The sequence below is a fragment of the Falco peregrinus genome, chromosome 5, assembly GCF_023634155.1.
Source record: "Falco peregrinus isolate bFalPer1 chromosome 5, bFalPer1.pri, whole genome shotgun sequence".
Taxonomy (NCBI): Eukaryota; Metazoa; Chordata; class Aves; order Falconiformes; family Falconidae; genus Falco; species Falco peregrinus.
Window position 1 is genome coordinate 100970937 of NC_073725.1, and position 18266 is coordinate 100989202.

Consider the following 18266-nt stretch of genomic DNA (forward strand, 5'->3'; position numbering starts at 1 on the left):
TTTCTCAACGTGGTCTCATTACTTTTCTATCACATGTCTGACCCTTAGATATAAATACTCAAGCACAGACATAATAAAAATACATTAACTCCTATATAGATTTTTAAATGCATTTTTGAAAATAAAGATGTGTGCTGCAGATGTTTCTTTGTAGGTTTAACATAGGTCATGCTTTTTGATAACAGAAAAAAAGAAGGGTGAGTTTCACAAGTACGTGAGTCATTTTATGTCTTCTAATGTTCTAACTCCTGCTGTCTGAATTATTTTAGAAAAGTTTCATCAGACCCTTGTTTTATTTTTATTTTATAAGAAGCAATGTAACTGAAAAGTCTGAAAGTTATACCAACTCCCAAATAATTTATCTTCTCCCAGTAAAAAAATTATTTTACAGAATTTTAAGCCCATCTTCTTTCTCCAATTTTGCCTGTTCTTCGAATGTTTCACCTACTTTTGCCTGTAGGTTATAAATATTTTTATTGTTTAAAATTTATTTACTGAAGTAAATTGTAAACTTCTTTCAGTGTGATTATTATCTAAAGTTTACTGCTTCTTTACAGCATGCATAGCATCACAAAAAGCATCTTACTTTAAACTTATATGACAGTCTAACATTAATGTGTCTATTTTTATCTAAACGAATGCATTTAGTATTGCACTTCAGAGTATAACTGAGCTGTACATTTACTAATGGCCTTTTTATTGCTAAGGTACCTAATTTTTTTCAGGAGGGAGAAAGATAAAACTATTCATATAAAAATAAATAATAAAACTTAAACGTATTGAACTAATACTTTAAAGTGAACTTAAGTTTTTATTGCCAGTTATTTGGATATATGCGTGACTTAAGTCTAGGTTTCTACTGCTCTGTCATAGCATCATTTAAAGCAACGTTCTCCATTGAGAATTGCACAGTTTGAGTTTCAGCAGGAACAGTATTTTTATGTTTCAGCACTTAGATTACTGCAACTACCTGGTTGCTTAGCTCTGCACATAACCAGGAGATCTAGGGGCGTTTCAAGAAACCACTGCTCCAATCCTTTGGAGTTCTTTGGTGCCTCAATTTCTTAGCACTTCTAAACATCAAGATTTAGAATAGAGTGGAGAGTTTCTGAAAACTACATCTATAGATTTTTTTCATCAAAGTGTGTATGAGAAGCAAAATGATGGATGAAACTAAGCCTTGATCTGGGGCACAGGCTTAGCTGTGTGGCTAATTTGCTGATTATCTTGGGCAAATTATATCTTGCCTATATTTCTTCAAAAGTAAGACCAAGCCCAGGACGCTAGCATTGTAACTGAGATCTTCTGATTAAATTGCTTTCCAAGGACTTGATGGTATTACTCATCCATCCATAAATATATATGCAGCTGATAGTGAAATCTGCTATGTCAAACGATAGCAGTGGTGAGGATATAATGTTCTTCCCCTGGCACAGTAGTGAATTTGCTGCCTTTGAAAGTGCATGTGATTTATTGAGAAGAACTGGTAGTCTTTCAAAATGAAACAGCTAGTAGACTCTTCCACTTTCTTTTGATTTGCCCACCCATGTTATGAGGGTGAATAGATTAAAGATAAATTGTCTGCAAGGGAGAGGAAAGAATCACCAAGTTTTGCAAAGCTGACGGGCTTTGTTTGCTTTGCGTGGTGGTCTTAATGATTACCGAGAAACTAGCAGGTGCTTCTGTGTTTTTATAGCCCGTACTAGTAGAATCTTTTGATGTTTACATACTTGCAGTGTGGTTTGTACTGTCCTTGGTTGAACTCTCAAAGTGCCAAAAATAGCCAAAGTCTGTAAGTTGCTCCATTTAATGCCCTCCTAAGCTGGCCTAAGGAAACCTAAGAACATTTCAGGGTATTTTATCTGTAAATTTTGGGTGACAACATTGCGTTACTTAAGCTACAGGTAGTCCTTACTCATGAAAAAGATTTTTCAGTAGTTTAAAAATAAATAAATAAATCTATGGGGCAGTCTCACAATTTTAAAGTAAAACCCAGCATTTAAATATGATTATAAATAATTATTTTCAAGAACACTAAGTAGTGACAGGAAGTTGTTTCTTGTAATTATTTGTCATCTTCTTGGAGGGGCTGCTGATTACAGAGTAATACCCATCTGTTAGAAATAGGCTCGTTCAAAAATAATAGGCAAATTAACCATTATTTCCCCATACAGATTGTAGCCTTTAAAGTAACGTGTGTTTTCCAGTATAAGGTGGGGCTGCTGGGGAATATCGCAGTTGTGCTGCTGCTGCGGTTTAACCCCAGTAGGCAGCAAAGCTGCACATGGCCACTCTCGCTCCCCCTGCACTAAGGGGCGGTGAAAGTGCAAAACTTCTTGATACCTGGTTGAGATCAAGACAGTTGAACGGGTAAAACAAGAGCTGCATGTGCAACCAAAGCTAAATGAGGCATCTGCTGCTTCCCGTCGGCAGGGCTTCATCACGCCTAAGTTACTTGGGAAGACAAACACCATCACTCTGAACTTCTCCCCTTCCTCTTCCTTCCGCACAGCTTTTATTGCTGAGCGTGGCATCCTGTGATATAGGTTGTCCCCTGGGTTGGTGGGGGGCAGCTGTCCTCGCCGTCTGCCCCCCGCCTGCTCTCTAGCGGGACAGTGTGAGAACCAGAAAGGCGCTGACTGTAGGCACGGCTCAGCAGCCACTGGAGCAGCCCTATGGTATCAGCACGGTTTTCATCACAGATGTGAAACATAGCAGCATGCGAGCTACTCTGAAGAAATTTAACTCTAGCCCAGCCAAAACCAATATAGATTTGAAGGAAACAGAGCATAAAAATGAGCCCCTTTATCAGTTTAAAGGAAACCTAATCTTTGTTATCGTGGCTGTGGTCTGAATCTATTAGAAATGTTTAAATCCGGTGTCCTTGGTGTCATTGTGTGATGACCTGAATAGTGAGCAATAAACTGCTGTATTACAATTCACATTTGAAGAGATGTGCTCAGGAAGTAAAACAGACAGAAAATGTCTTGTGTCTATCTTCAAGCTGACAAAGAGTCTATATAAAATGACAGAGGCATTTTTAGGAAAAGAAAGCAAATAATGTTTTTCTAGTTAGCAGGTGACAGTGTGTCCCAAGGTAACACAAGCTTAAGGGGCAGAAGCAAGTGTGATTATTAAAGGCCACTGGCTTCTCAGTTCGTACAAATTGAATTCTTTCATAGTCTGAAGGGCTATGGAAATCTAGCAAAGAATGTAGACTGTTGAAATAAAATTAGCATGTAAAGTGATTTTATATATGCAGGAATATAGCCACCAAGTTTGAATTTGAGAAGGAAATCTCATTACTTATCATGTAAAAGAAGTAATTCTTGAATTCCATATTTGTTATCACTGACAAAGGTTCTGCATATGAATAGGTTTTTTGTGATTGCCCAAAGATACTGGATTATTGAATTGACAAAGATCTGTTCCATCGTCTCCTGCTTTTTCTTTTATAGGGTAACTGATTTAGGAAATATTAAAAGAAGATTGTATTTATCAACGGTCCACAAGGAGTTGTCTGTAACCCCTCTGCATGCAAAAATTCCTCTGTTTACGATCAAGCGCAAAATAGTAGGTACTTTGGGAATATTGCCTGAACTGTGGTTGAGCATGCTTTTTTATCAGAAATGTTTTATGCAAGTTTATAGATGTGTTGAAATTACCATGTGTGTCCTTTCCGCTGAACGGTATCAGAACTGCCTAATACTACTACTCTTCTACCCTTCTTTTAACAGTAGGAGTTCATTCCCTTTTTCCAAGATTATGCTGTTTGTGATGTGTTTATCTCTTACTTCTGTCTATTCAGCCCCTCCAAAGTTCTGTGTCCCAGATAATTCTTCATTGTAGTGCTCCTGTTCATGTGTACCTTTTCCTGTAGTGGCCTTTTACTGTGTTCACTGAAGCTGCAGGTAGGCTGTGGCTGATGGCTACTTTCATGTGCTTCAGGTTCTTCCAGATTCTGGTGTATATATAACATGTATATGTATATATAAAACAAGGCACACGTCAAACTGATGCAAATAAAACAATAGGCATCATCTCTCCGTTCCCCTCTCCCACACCCAGCTACAACATAATGCTAATAGCTCTCAGGATACAAAACCTAATGGTTACCATATAACCCTGTAAAGACTCACATCTCAAATACTGCTTTCGAGTATCATTTGGAGATGAGATTACTTAGATTTCAAATATTTTAAAATATAACTATGTACTAAGAGAACTAGATAACACTTAGTGTAGTAAGCAGCTGTGGATTTAAGGCTAGACATGAGAGAATATTTCACAAAAACGTCTGAAGTTATGACTTCTTTTAAGATAGTTAAGGTGAAGGCAGCAGTGATAATTCTAGATTTCTGGGGGGGGTTGTATTGTGGGAAGAAGTGGTTGGATTTTATTCAAATAATATATGCATCAGATCATACCACTGAAGTTGCTGTTAATTCAAGATCCACTGAAATGAAATTATTTTTTGAGTATAATTTTAGTTAGTTGGTCTTGGTGTCAGGCTAGCACAAATGTTTCAGGATTAAAGTATGCATTAATGTACACTACGTTAAATTCAAGCAGAATATAAACTTCAGTTATGTATCTTAATTTAAATAATAAAATATTAATCAGAGATCTGTCTAAATGCTCTGATCAGTTATAATGACAAAACATTTTAATAACCTTAATGCTTGACCAACCTTAAAGAGTAGGTCTGTATTTCTTAGTATATCTGAATATGTATTTGTCATCTTCTAAATGGTTACCTGCCTTTTTATTGTTGCTTTTACTTAAAGGAGGAAGTATACTGCTTTCAGTGATGAGATAGATCTTTTGCCTGACTGATAGTTTAACTTAGGGTATACACAAGCTGATTGTTATTATCCTCATGATTGGTTGTGAATAAGGATTTTATATGTTGTTTGTTCTATCAGTAGAACATACTTCACATTTTCATATGCTAGCTTCCTGTATTCTGTTCTTACAAATGATGCTATTTTTCAACTTCAGTAATAGAAATATCAGTTATAATTATAAATACTGCATTTTGCATTCCATTGCTTGGTGTTTTCAAAACAAGTATCCCTTTCCTTCCAAAATTTCAGACAGAGGCTGAATAGTAAGGTAGGCACTTAAATTTTTTCTCAAAAAATATTTACTATTTGGCATTTAGAAACTACTACTTTTACTTGACTTTACAAGGAAATGAGGTATGTGCAATCATTATGTCTTAGTAAATAAAACTCAAACCCATTGGTCAACTACATTTACACGTGAGTAATCATATCAGATATATTGCAGTTCTGCAAACTTAATGAAAATGGTTGCATTTCTCATCAAGGCCATCTCTGTTTATTTCCTGGTTACAGAAGATGTGTTAGCATCAGCTCATCCCTCACTAGATGTTCAGAATCTATGAGGAGAATAATTGTTAGGAATACTAGAGCTATGAGCACATGTGTTTTTAAACACCAGAGACTCAAAATGGAAAAGATAAAGCCACGAGAGAACATATTTTGTTAGTTCTTCTGCTTGTGGTATTGTTTTATATGAAACTACTTTTCTATGAAACCTGTTTTTCTAGAGGCTAATGGAATTGTAATACGATTCCCATGCAAAGTAGATACCTGTAAGTGTTCATTTCTGTATTAAAAACAGAAATACACAAGTGTTGAATTAATTGGAAAAAAATGAAACTGAGAGAATTTAGAGCTACTGGAATAGTGCAGGAGAGTGTAGCACATTGATGTTAGTGTTTTAACAGCATTTCCTGAAACAAATGGAATAATCATTTAATGAGAATTAAAACATGTATTTAAGTAGTATCTTTCACAACCTAGGCAGTTCTCATTATCTGATTTGTCTTTTGGAAATGTCTTATCAGGGGTGGATAAAATTTATTGTAAACAAAAAGTAGTTTTAAGATTTTATGATACACTGGGGTCTTGACCATACCAGAAATTTGCCTGATAGTTTTCAGTGTGGAAGGGATGCAAGCTTTGGAGACGTTCTGCTTTTTATGAATCTCAGAAAGAAATAATCAAAGAATCTCCAACTATAGCCTTTTGAGCACTTAAGCTGCCGAAACTTTTTTCCCTAGAAACCTTCAATAAATACATTTTCTCACAAGTTAGCTGTGAAATATATTGGGATATGCTAAGTAACGGAGCTCACTTGGGCTGGCAGTCACTGGGTCATATGTACTGATTTGCTTGTATAAATAATTGTTTTAAGTGCAAATACAGCAATATCTTTTTTTAATGTCAAAATGTTATGCATTGTGAATCACAGCCTGTGAGAATCGAATACTCCACAGAGTCTTCATTGATAGAGAACGATACACTAATACTCTTCTGCAATGGTTAGTGTTTGCATTTTATTAAAGAGGACTGTTTCTCTTTTCTAGTGGTGCAATATGTGTATTGACTTGGTAGCATTCACCAGTGAAATATTCAGAGGAGCTGGCTTCCGGTCGTTGGATGGAATTATTATTTCAGCTAACTGTAAACTGAGAAAGATCTTCACTTTAAAATCCAAGCCTCAAGATACAGCTGAGGAAGGTGGTGTGTTACAATTACTATGTAGACTTAATCATAATCTGTTCATATTATAAAATCAAAAGCTTCTTAGTCATCAGATTGGCAATCTGAAAGATCATATGATTTCATCAAAATTAAAGTGGTAGTACAGCATATTAATTCTGTTAGCGTTGGACTTTAGGCAACTAATGAAATATATGTATACTCCTCTTGTTTTAAACATTGACTTCCTTAAAGGTATTCTGGCAAGTTTTATCAAGTAGAGAGCTTGTTGTAATGAGAGTCTCTCATGCTGATAGAAATCAGGGTTTGGCCAACCTGACTGTCTGAAGAGGAAAGATAAGTACTTACACTTAGCAGCATTGGCTGTTTGTGTTCCTGATTTTGGACTTTAGCAGCTGATGAAGATTTTTTCTGTAAATAATCCAAGATGAAACTGTAACAAAACAATATTAGATGACTCGGAGCTCTGCAACTATCATAAACACCTCTCGGTGATCTCTAGTCCATTTATCCTAATGTGTCCTTGTTCATTGGGAAAGTAATATTGGTGGTGAGCTGAAAAATGATTGTATTACTAATAGAGCATTGGTCAAAGGTTTACCAGTCTCCAAACTAGAATCATAATCCTGAATCATTATTTTCCAAGGGAGAGAACTTTATTCCTTGCTGAAATTTGCAGTAATAGAGAGGAATTGAAAAAGCAGAGGTGGCACTTTTGTATTTTAGAGGAACCTTTGGTGTAATTCAGCTTCAATTTCATTCAAATATTCATTTTGTGAATTTTAAAGAACACACCTGAAAAAACTGTTCTGGTTTCTGAAGGATGGATAGTTAGCAGTATTATAACTGTAACAAAACATAGCTTCTATTTGGAAAACCTAAACAAATAGGGGGAAATATGTGATCATTATGCTTATGCTTCTTTTTGTTGATGAAGTTGGAAAAAAAATTAATTCAAAAAATGTCTACAGAGAGAATCTGCTAAATTCTCTGCAGAAACTGCAGTTAGAAGCCTCACTGGCTTTAATTTAATTCCATTGGTACATTGTTTTCTCTCTTCCATTCTAAACAATTTGAAATGTGTGTAAATGTTCTAAATGAGTTCCAGAATTCCAAAATGAAGTTAACATAATGAGTAGACAGCTTTAATAAACTGTATGCATGGTAAAATATTGCACTTTTAATTACTGGATTATCAATTCTATGATTATTACACAGCTGATGAGCATTAGTATCTTCTGTATGCTTATGAATTTCCTTATCTAGGCAAGGCTTAAAATTATGTTCCAGCTCAAGGTTTGGGTGTATAAAAATACCTCTACACTTCATACGCAATTACAGAAAAACAATAGTAGTTTTTTGTTATTATTAATTAACTTTCAGTTAACAATCATGATTTGATAAAGCTTTTTTTCCCTCTCAGATGATTGGACCAGTTAGTCGATCTCCACTGAATGCAATGACATTGCAACTCATAACGAGGGTTGTCGTGGTTTAAGCCCAGCCAGCAACTAAGCACCACACGGCTACTCACTCATTTCACCCCCTCCAGTGGGATGGGGGAGAGAATTGGGAGTAAGAACACTCATGGCTTGAGATAATAACAGTTTAATAATTGAAATATAATGATAATAAATTGTAATGAAAGGGAAAATAATAAAAAGAGAAATAAAACCCAAGAAAAACAATTGCTGTGAATTAAAAGCAATTGGTCACCACTGACCAGCCAATGCCTAATCTGTTTCCCAAGCAGTGGCCCCCTGGCCAGCTTTCCCCCTAGTTTAAATACTGAGCATGGCATCATATGGTATGGAATATCCCTTCAGCCAGTTTGGGTCAGCTGTCCCGGTTGTGTCCCCTCCCAACATCTTTTGCACCCCCAGCCTCCTCGCTGGCAGGGTGGAGTGAGAAGCTAAAAGTCTTTGACTTAGTGTAAGCAGTGCTCAGCAACAACTAAAACATCAATGTGTTATCAACAGTATTTCATACAAAATCCAAAACACAGCACTGTACCAGCTACTAGGAAGCAAATTAACTCTATCCCAGCTGAAACCAGGACAAGGGTTGAGTTCTTTGCTTAGATCTCCTTGGTGATGAAAGTAGTGATTTCAAGGTGCTGTATGTGTGTTATTCTTTCTTAGTTGCTTATATACAATATGTTTTGCATTCTTAAAATGATAGCAAGTGCAAAGGAGAAACCACATATACCGAGAAATTATTTCTGTATGAGATCATTGAGATAGAAGTGGAATGAATTCATCTTCTCTGCCCCATGATATTGAGGCATGCAAGCTTGATATATACCTAGTTTCTGGTTTCCATAGTAATCCTGAGGTTACATATGGGGTTCTAAGTCACTAAGTATCGTCTTACAGCAGTAAATAATGTATCAGCTTGGTGGAAAAAATGGTTGAAAAGATATGTCCACTACTGAAATATAACATGGGATACTTGAACTCGTCTGTTAGGAGCTCTTAATCCATTATTTGTGTTTCATTTTAGGGCTATATTTTCCTCTTTTTATCCTTGGAAAAGAGGCTAATATCCATTAGCTTGCTATGTTCAAGTCTATTGAAATTTGGAATTAATTTACATCAGAACATCAGGAATGTCTTACTCTGGATACTTTCATAAACTCAGTCTATATTGTTTATCAAAGAGAAAGCAGAGACAATCAGATCACATCCTACTAGTGCCTGGTGTCACAAGAATAGATAGATTGACAGTGTTTAAGTTCATCATGAAAGTGTGATGCTGTCCAAAGTTTGGAATTAAAGCATGTCAAATTCTTTATTTGCACATACAGGACTTCTCTATTTGCCACTTCAGTCCCACTGATATCAGTACCATTTTCAGATGTTCATTTTGTCTGAAAATCAATATATCAGTATTAGAATTAAAGCTGAGTTGTAATAAAAATTAACAACATGTATTTTGTGATTCTGTTTTGCTTTTTCACTTGCCAAATCAAAGAAGTTGATTTACTATGGCAATTCCAAACACTGGTGCATATTTCTTAGTTTAAATGTAATTAATTTTTTTGCCCTAAAAAATACACAATATCATTTTAAAGTTGTCATGCTTATAGTCTTAGAAGTGAATAATTGCAGCGCATTTTTTTTCAAATTACTGTAATCTATTGAATTGTTATAACCACATGAACTAAAGTATCTGTAATCTAACAAATAGTGTAAGTGGAATTTAATTTCATTGTGTCATTTCAGTGAAGTAAAGCCCATGTTTTTTGATTCTAGGTATGTGTTTTCCATTTATGCCAAATGAGCCCACAGATGTTATTCCTCGAACCTGCCAGCTGAATGCAGATGTGCCACAAGTTACACAGTTGCTGAACCTGACTAAAATTCACAAGCCAGAAATAAAATGCAGGAGATGCCCGGTAACAGTGCAGGAAACAGGTATTCTATTGTATCAAAATACTGTGAATATGATCTCTACAGTATACGTTCAAATAATGATTTTTTTAAAAAGTGCATGTTAAGAGTTCCAGTGTCTTAAAACATGACAACTTTTACATAGCTGTTGTGTCATGAGCACATAAATACGTCAGTTCTATAGTTTCAGAGATCTATGTGCAGCCTGAACAATTCTAATTCAGGCATGGAATTCGTAATAACAATATATGAGGTATGTCTTCTGAATGTACATTGAAGTGTGGCTGTTTGGTTGCTACACTTCTTTTTAAAGTATGTTTACATTAATGTAACTCTTCTAACAATATGACCATGTATAGTCTCCTCAGCTTATATTTTGAAAAAGGACATCTTGTCTTGTTGGTGTCTTGGAGTTACTTGAATGTTTCTGTAAGATATAAGATAATAAAATATGATTTAGGCTTTCACAGCATTGCATAGAAGAGATTTATTAAATAAACTAAGCAGTCATGTGCCAAGGTACAAACTATTGACTTGGATAAAAAATAAGAGGCAGAAAGCAAACATAGGATCACATTTTAATTTTTTGTTGTAGCTGAGGACTAACAGCAGGAGACCTCAAAAGTTTTTTGTTCTAGGCTCTGTATTGTTTATTATAGTTATGAATAATCTCAAAAGTTAATAATGTGGGAGCAAAATGATACGGATACTAGGCTGGTAGAGTGGGACTTCAGAGAGTTTTAAACTTGTAAAGTGGGCAATCCCCTATGTGCTTTTAAATGAAAAACTACGGAGCAGGTAACACGCAGGAAACATTTTGCTAAACAAACTTTCAGTTTACTCTTTTTATTTCTTGTGGCCACTGTGTTGAAAAATTATGAGCTAGGGACCACTGTACTAGGTAAATGTGTGATGTGATACTGTGTAAAATCTAGCATTGGAAAATGCAAAGGATTGTACTTGGGGGAGAATGTTAAGCTTTAAAGGGTCAAAATTAAATGACTTAAGGAAGGAAAGTTATCATCACCATAGCTATAGCTCAGTGGAATTCTCAGATTTTAATATGTAGCTACATTTAAAAAAAACTAAGATACTGGGTAGCAGGAATTTTAAACTCATATGAAATGGAAAAGGTATCAAACCTTTAAATCAGTTTTGCATTATTATAAAAATACTTTATACATTATCAGTTAAACTATCTCAGATTTTACACGCAGAGAAGTGATTCAGAGAGAAGCAGCATGAATGAAACTCTCACATGAAGATATGCTGAAAACATTAAAATTGTCTAAAAGGATTTTATAAAGTAAAAACAATACAAAGAAATTTCAATAAAAGCTACTTTTCCTATCTCATGGTACAAAACCAAGACATCATGTGATGTGATGATGCAGTTAAAAATTAAAAACTGATAAAAGAAAATACCATGTTTAAAATGTGATTATGATTAAAATGTGGAATATACTGTTACAATAAGCTGGTGAAGTAAAGAAATTTGTACGATTCCAAAATCAGTTGGCAATTTATAAGGGTAAGAGTAATATACATGTCGTCATACTTAGCACCTGTAAAAATGTGAAGGGAAAATTTTAGTCTTGCACTTCTAGGTTTTTCCAGCCTTACTCTAAGAACTGCATTGAAGGCAGATTGTTTCCTAAATCCCTACTGAAATTACCTTGTGCCATTTCTGAAGCATTTGTATTTGGCCATTGTTTGAAACTGGATGTTGAACAGATTATTGGCCTGTTCTAAATAGCACTTCATGTGTTTTGATATTTAAATTGGCATGTCAGTCTGCATAAGATTTGTAAGCCAAGAATCAGTAGAAACTGAACTGTAGAAGCAAATGCTAAGATTTGAATGTGAAATTGCTGAAATAGACTTGGGTTAGACAATTAACTGCTTTTTACTAAAGATGCTGGTTTGCTTTAAAACTGTGTATTGTTTCCTGCCTACAGTAAAGTCAGTAGCAAAATTTCACTAAGGCAAATGTCTTTACAGTCCTTAATATTTTGATTCAAAATAATGAATATCTCTTTGTAATGAAATAGATCATCATTAAATAACAGTAATAGAGTAAGAGACATGTATTGTGTTCATTAATGGAACTCTGTAGTTGTAAAATTATTCATAAACAGTAGTGGTCTTAAGGTAACTATGTAAAGAATGAAATAAATTTTTCAGCTGTTGACAGGGGGGATTTGTGGGTGAACAAAATCAGGGAGTTTTGGATAGTTTTGGGGTTTTGAAGATGTCAGCTACATTTCCAATGAGGAAATAAATCAGTGCAGAAAACCCCCGTATTTTTCACTAGTAGTGCATTTCATTGGTTAGAATTCTAAACATATTAAAAATAGAATTTCCTCATTCCCAGGTTATTACTGTTTTTGTAAATCCAGTTGCACATAACTAATCTGTACTCTTTTTTTTTTTTTTTTTTTTTTAGTAGAGTTATTCAGTAAATCCATTTGCGACAGTAAACATCCTGGAATATGTGCAAGCACTTCTTAAAAAAGAGGGTGATAATGGCTTTTAAAATGAGAATATTTTGTAGGCTCTGGTTTATGTCCTTCATGGAGAAGTGATAATTTTGCCCCTTTTAAAACGTTGAGTTGATTGTTATTTTCAGCTTAAACTTGAGAAGTACATAAACTTCTTGCTGCTAAAGCTTAGAAAAATACACAGGTGAAATCTCTCTCTACAGGCACCCTCTTCGCTCTTTTGTTATGGTATTATTGGCTTCTGTACAAGACACAAGACTAAACCTTTAATTTGGCCCATATAATAATCACAGTGTCTTACTGAAGTTTTTCATTTTCCCCCTACTCTGTATCACCTTTTATGAGTCATTGATACATTATACTAAAACAGGGCAGTAGAACGTTTTTTGAGAAGGAAGTAGGTCTGAAGTAGTTTAGAAGTGCATCTGAACAAGCAAATTACATAAAAGAATCCATTTCCAATGCATCTTCATCAGTGTAGGCAATGTTAGAAGTGGTGCTGTAGGTAAGGAAGATACATTTTTATTCCACTGGTTTTAGTACTTTCTCAGTCTTGAGGATTCTCATCTTTGGTGTTTGAGTTCAGTGAATACTCATTTCCACCATTTCTAATAAAATGCTCTGGAAATACATGTGCAAAGTATTGACCAAAAGAGTAAGATAAATTACAGCGAATGATAACTACTGGTGAAGTTCAGTACTATGCAAGACACGACTATGACATTCAACAATAGTATTTAAGGTGTAGCATCTCATGAAACTAAAGAAAAATAAACTTTGAAATAAGTATTTCTTTGAGAACAACCTTGATAATTTGAAAGGTTTAAGAAAATACTTTATAAACTTATTTTCTTCTGCTTTTACAAGAATATGAGAAAAACAACTCATAAAGATTTTATCATCCACACTAAAGCTACCATGCTGACGCTTTTTCCAAGTTGTTAACTTTTGTTGTCTCTTGATATACCTCATTAGTAAAGGCAGCTTTTTTCCTACAGCAGCTGAAATGGAGGGGGTAAATTTTTTCCTTAGAGTAAGACCCTTCATACATTTATTTATCTAAATTACATTCAGCCTTTTCCACATGCAAGTATTGTTTTTTGTGGTATTAAAAGGAAAATAGTATTTTAGAGTATTATTACCCTACAAGTAGTCGAGCCAAAGTTCTGTTTTGAAGTTTGATTATAAATTTCTTTTTGAAATAGCAGAGGAAACTCTGGAATTCAGTTTCTGTGTGACTGTTTTCAAAAACCAATGTATCTTGGCTGGATTGTCAAAATACGAGGGACTGTAAAACTTAAAAAAGTAAAATAATGTGTATGATATATCTAAACAGAAAGATGAATGTTCATTTAAAGAATGACTCGGGTTTTACTGTCTGGACTACAAAGATATATAGCCCTTAGGTATATATAGTAAAATAATTAATGATAATGCCCCTGACCTGCATTAAAATTAAATTACTTCAGTTTAAAGTTTGATCTTTATTTTTAATCACATCTTATGAACATGGCATGTGTTCTTCCAGACATACTTTTCACATTTCAGAAGCTGGTCTTCTTGAAAATGGAAACTTTGGTATGTTTAACTACATTTTAATAAGAAAACATTATTTTTATCCACTAAACTTTTTGTTTATTTGATAATCAAAAGCCCAAATTATATTAAGTATCATCCAATTTTAATTACACATATTATTTCATTATGCCATCACACACTGTTATGTGTAGATGTAGGTAATTAATTGCAGTCAATTAATGTGTTAGTAAAGAGTTTCATGCAAATCTGCTTTTACAATTGGAGCTAACAACATCCCAAGGTAGTCAGCAAATTAAAGAAATTGATATTAAACCAAGACAGGTCATCTAATCTTGTGAAATGGCAGCTGTTAGTAAGCAACCAAATGTCACATCAGGAAAAGGGGAAGAAGGTAATGCAGAAAGTGGCTTCTTTTGTGCTTATTAGTACAGTACATTGTGATATTTGGTGCATGGTCTTTTTTTCATTTCCTTGATGACAGTGGAAATAAAGCTGATCTTGAAATAAGATTAAATGATTCTATGAAAAATGCTTAGAAGAATTGAGAAAATGTTTTTTTTCTACTTTATTGCTTTATGAAGGTGTCAGATCTCTGAAGTGAGATAGTGATTTAACACTGAAGTTGCAGCAAGAAAAAATCTTTGAACATTGTAAATTTTAACTATAAATTAATGTGAATATACCCTGGTTTATCATCTCTGAAAGGAGAATTAAATCTCTCTTGGAGAATTAAAAAAGAGGAAAAAAGATACCACATGCAGTGCTTCAACTCTGGTGATAAAATTAAGACATAGCCATTTTACTGTTCTTCCCTTTTAAAATTTTTTTCAGAATATTCATCTGCATTCGATGTATACTTTTTGTTTGTCTTGCAGACTGCTTGGCATTTTCTGTGCTTGAAAAGAATTACAAAAACATATCTACATTTTAAGCAATTAAAAAAATCATAATGAAAGGGGTAGAATATTTTAACAGGAATAGAGTATGTTTGCAATATTAGAGCTCAGCCCTGCTATAACACAGTAGATTCGGTAATTTCAAGAAGCAAACTAAATGTAAATAGTTCTTCTCTGAGCTGTGAGTTACACCTTGACAGTCTTGTATCAGTTTTCTTGTGCTTTTATTTATTTATACTGTTACTTATTAATTAGAGGGGGGATTTCTTCCTGTCAGAAGTTAAATTTTCATTGAAGTTCTAAAGAAATCATTCAGACCATTCTTTTTTTCTGTTTATAAAGAGCCCCTTTTTAAATAAATCTTTAAAGCAAGGAGATTAGAATATGTCTATATAATAGACCAAAAGTTTCTTGCTTGTATGTTGACACACTTTTATAAAATGTGCATTTGCTATTCCTGCATGTTTCTTGGGACTGTGCTATAAAGGAACATAATTTTTGTGTATGTTTAGTATTCACTGTTCATTTCTGTCGATGTGAAAAAATTACTAATCTTTATTCTTTGTATGTACTGTAATATGTTTTTTAAACTATTATTTTTATTTACAGGTAACTTGGTTAATAGAGGGCAAGGCAATACATGCAGCAATAAAACTCAGGATGTATCACATATTGCGTTTGGTTCGAAGATCCTTGGGCCACCTCCGTCTTCAAACAGAAGAGTAGGTACAAGGGCACCTGGCGAGGTAAGAAGGCTTAAATTACAACAAAACTGCCAGCACTGCTGCAGAGGAGGAGGCTGACAAGCAGAGTCACACTTAAGCTTTTTTCCAGAACTGATGTGAGGCTGTGTCCGGACTGCTGTGCGTGGTTGTGGATGCCCAGTGGACGGCAAGGAGAATGGTTGGGTGGCTGCAGCGTGGCAGGGTTTGTTCAGCCTGCAGAAGAGAAGGCTGAGGGAGAATCTAGTTGCTCTTTTCAAGTAGTGCAGGGCTGTAGAGAAGACAGGCCCAGTCTTCTAAGAGGTGCAGTGAAAGGACAAGAGGCAGCAGGCCCGAGTTGCAAGGAAGCTCTGGCTGGGTGTAACGATGAAGTCAAGTCATTCAGTACTAGAACAAGGTTACAGGGAGATTGTGGAATTTCAATACTTTCAAAGGTAACAACTTGGCTGGAGCAGGCTGATCTAATTTCAGCATTAGGCTTACAGACGTCTCTTACTACTGAAATTAATCCATGATTTCTTACCATTCTTTTTTTTCTGAATTTCTTCTTCTAGACTGCTGAAATTGTGTGTGTGTGTAAATATTTTTCCTTATGGTGAGAGCTATGATGCAGAGCAGAAACTGCACCACCCTATGCTCCAGGAGGACGATGGTCAGCCATACAGTAACTCATGTGCTGCTGTCAGTCAATCGCAGTGCCAGGGCAAACAGCCAGCACACAATATGCAGGCTTTAGGAATCTGGTCGGGACTACAAACACCATGAATAAAGGATTCAGCCTAAGGAAGTAGACTCTTCTGTAGAAAGTCAGTTGAAAGCTAGACATAGAATGAGATTCCTTTCTCCGAAGAGGAAAGGACTCTTTCTGAGGTCTAGAATAGCCACAGGTTTCACTGTCTTTTTATCCAGATCGTGAAATTTATTTTTTTTGCCTTTTTCTTTGCTTTGTTATCCTTTCACTCAGTGAAAAAATCCTGCCTGTTACTAGACACTAAATATTGAAGATACTACCCAGAACTGTACCTGTGAACTGTAAAGTTTCCTGAAAAGATTTTTAAATTAAATTAAAGGATTTTTAAGAAAAAGAAAAAAAAAATTTGAAAACATGTATTTGAAAAATAAGCTTAAATCAAAATGTGTCTTTACCTTTGGGTATTTTGAAAGCTGTTATTGTTGGTTTTGTTTTTCGTTAAGGAAATAATGTCTTTCAAGGTAACGAAGACCTGGGGTAGCAAAAGTAGTAGATCATGCCAACTTCAAAGTTCAGGAAAGGGAGCTGAATGTCAAGAAGACATTGAGAGATTGGAGCTATCATTCACACCATGCGACGATTCTTTAGATCAAGGATGCAAAAGAAATACTCACCAAGTAACTAAAGATGTATGTCAAAATGGTAAGAGCATAAAGCAAACAAGAATATGTAGAGTTCACAAACTGTCAAAATTTTTGCATCATTCTGACTTCAGAATATAAGACTTCATTCTCTCTTTTTCTAGCCCTTTATTTACCTTTTAATTATGGAAGACATTTATATTAAATCATGGCTTGTTCTCCTGCATGACTTTGAATAAATGCTCATTCTCTCCACAGGTATTTGTAATGTGGGTGTTTGAGCCAGGGATCACCACCTGCTGGCAGTAGCCACAGGTTATACACATATTCCTCTTTCCCTCATGCTGTATATATAACTGGACTACTGTAGTGTTTTTTTATTCTTTTTCAGACTTTTGCAAGCCTGTTTTTTATAACTTCTGTGGTTTGCCCTTCTTCAATACCTAGTGTTAATTTTTTATTTTCTTTTAACTATCATATTCCTGCTGCCCTACAAGATTCCTGTGCTGTTTGGAAGATGTTTGTATCCAAGGACAATGCTCCATATGCAGTTTTTCCATGCCTCAAGTAAGGAAAGCACACAATATGAGTGTTCACAAGCATTTCATAAGCTTTTGGGTTGTATTTCAGACCGTGCAGTTCAGACTCAGAAAACCTCTGAGAATGGAAGAGCAGATTTTCAACTCGCCTCACAAGGACCGTCATCAGACAAGAACAGTCATAGAAGATTATCTCTAAAAAATGCAGCCAAATACACATGGGAGATAACCAGCGGTATGGTGCTCATTTTATGTTATTTTGCATCTCAGTAGTGTGAGGGACTATCTGTTGTAAATTTCAAAGGACCCAGAAGCAGTTCACATAAAATATAAATGTCTGTGTTGTGGGGGATTATGGAAATCAAACACCCTGCAACAGAATTGCTTTTGAGCATTGATAAAGATTTGCAGGATTAAGCAGAGTACCAGAGCAGTGAATGAATAAAAAAAAGAAAAATTCCATGCTCTCATGATTAAAGGGAAAGAACTAAAAATAATTCTTTAACAGACTATTAAATTTAACGCTAAAGACTCCAAAAATCAAATATATGAGAAATTTTACTTGTCCCATGTAAGAGTTTAGGGTGTTAGTTACAATACCCATGTAATATCAGCATTTTTTGGTTTTGTTTTTGAAGTTCAGTGGTGAATTTTCTTTCTTATTTACAGAAAGACACCTTAGTTTATGGTTTTTTTCCCTTTCACAGCTATCTGCCAAAAGGTGTGGATATTTTTTGTCGTACAGTGTCAATCAACTTTGCCTGTGTCTGGAAAATACGTTATTATGGTGAAAATAGCCCTTGTGTGTATGA

At 34.9% G+C, this 18266-nt stretch overlaps 1 protein-coding gene across 2 annotated transcripts in view; it reads left to right on the forward strand.

The window, feature by feature from the left end:
* CFAP20DC (CFAP20 domain containing) overlaps positions 1 to 18266 on the forward strand; it is an 84235-nt gene that overhangs the window by 22804 nt on the left and 43165 nt on the right. The window contains exons 6-11 of one of the 2 annotated variants that reach the window (XM_055806736.1): positions 3459 to 3573; positions 6398 to 6551; positions 9788 to 9949; positions 15471 to 15607; positions 16778 to 16976; positions 17546 to 17689. In XM_055806736.1, coding sequence (XP_055662711.1) covers positions 3459 to 3573; positions 6398 to 6551; positions 9788 to 9949; positions 15471 to 15607; positions 16778 to 16976; positions 17546 to 17689 — 911 coding nt within the window. The remainder of the gene's footprint in view (positions 1 to 3458; positions 3574 to 6397; positions 6552 to 9787; positions 9950 to 15470; positions 15608 to 16777; positions 16977 to 17545; positions 17690 to 18266) is intronic. The other variant, XM_055806737.1, reaches the window with a different exon arrangement.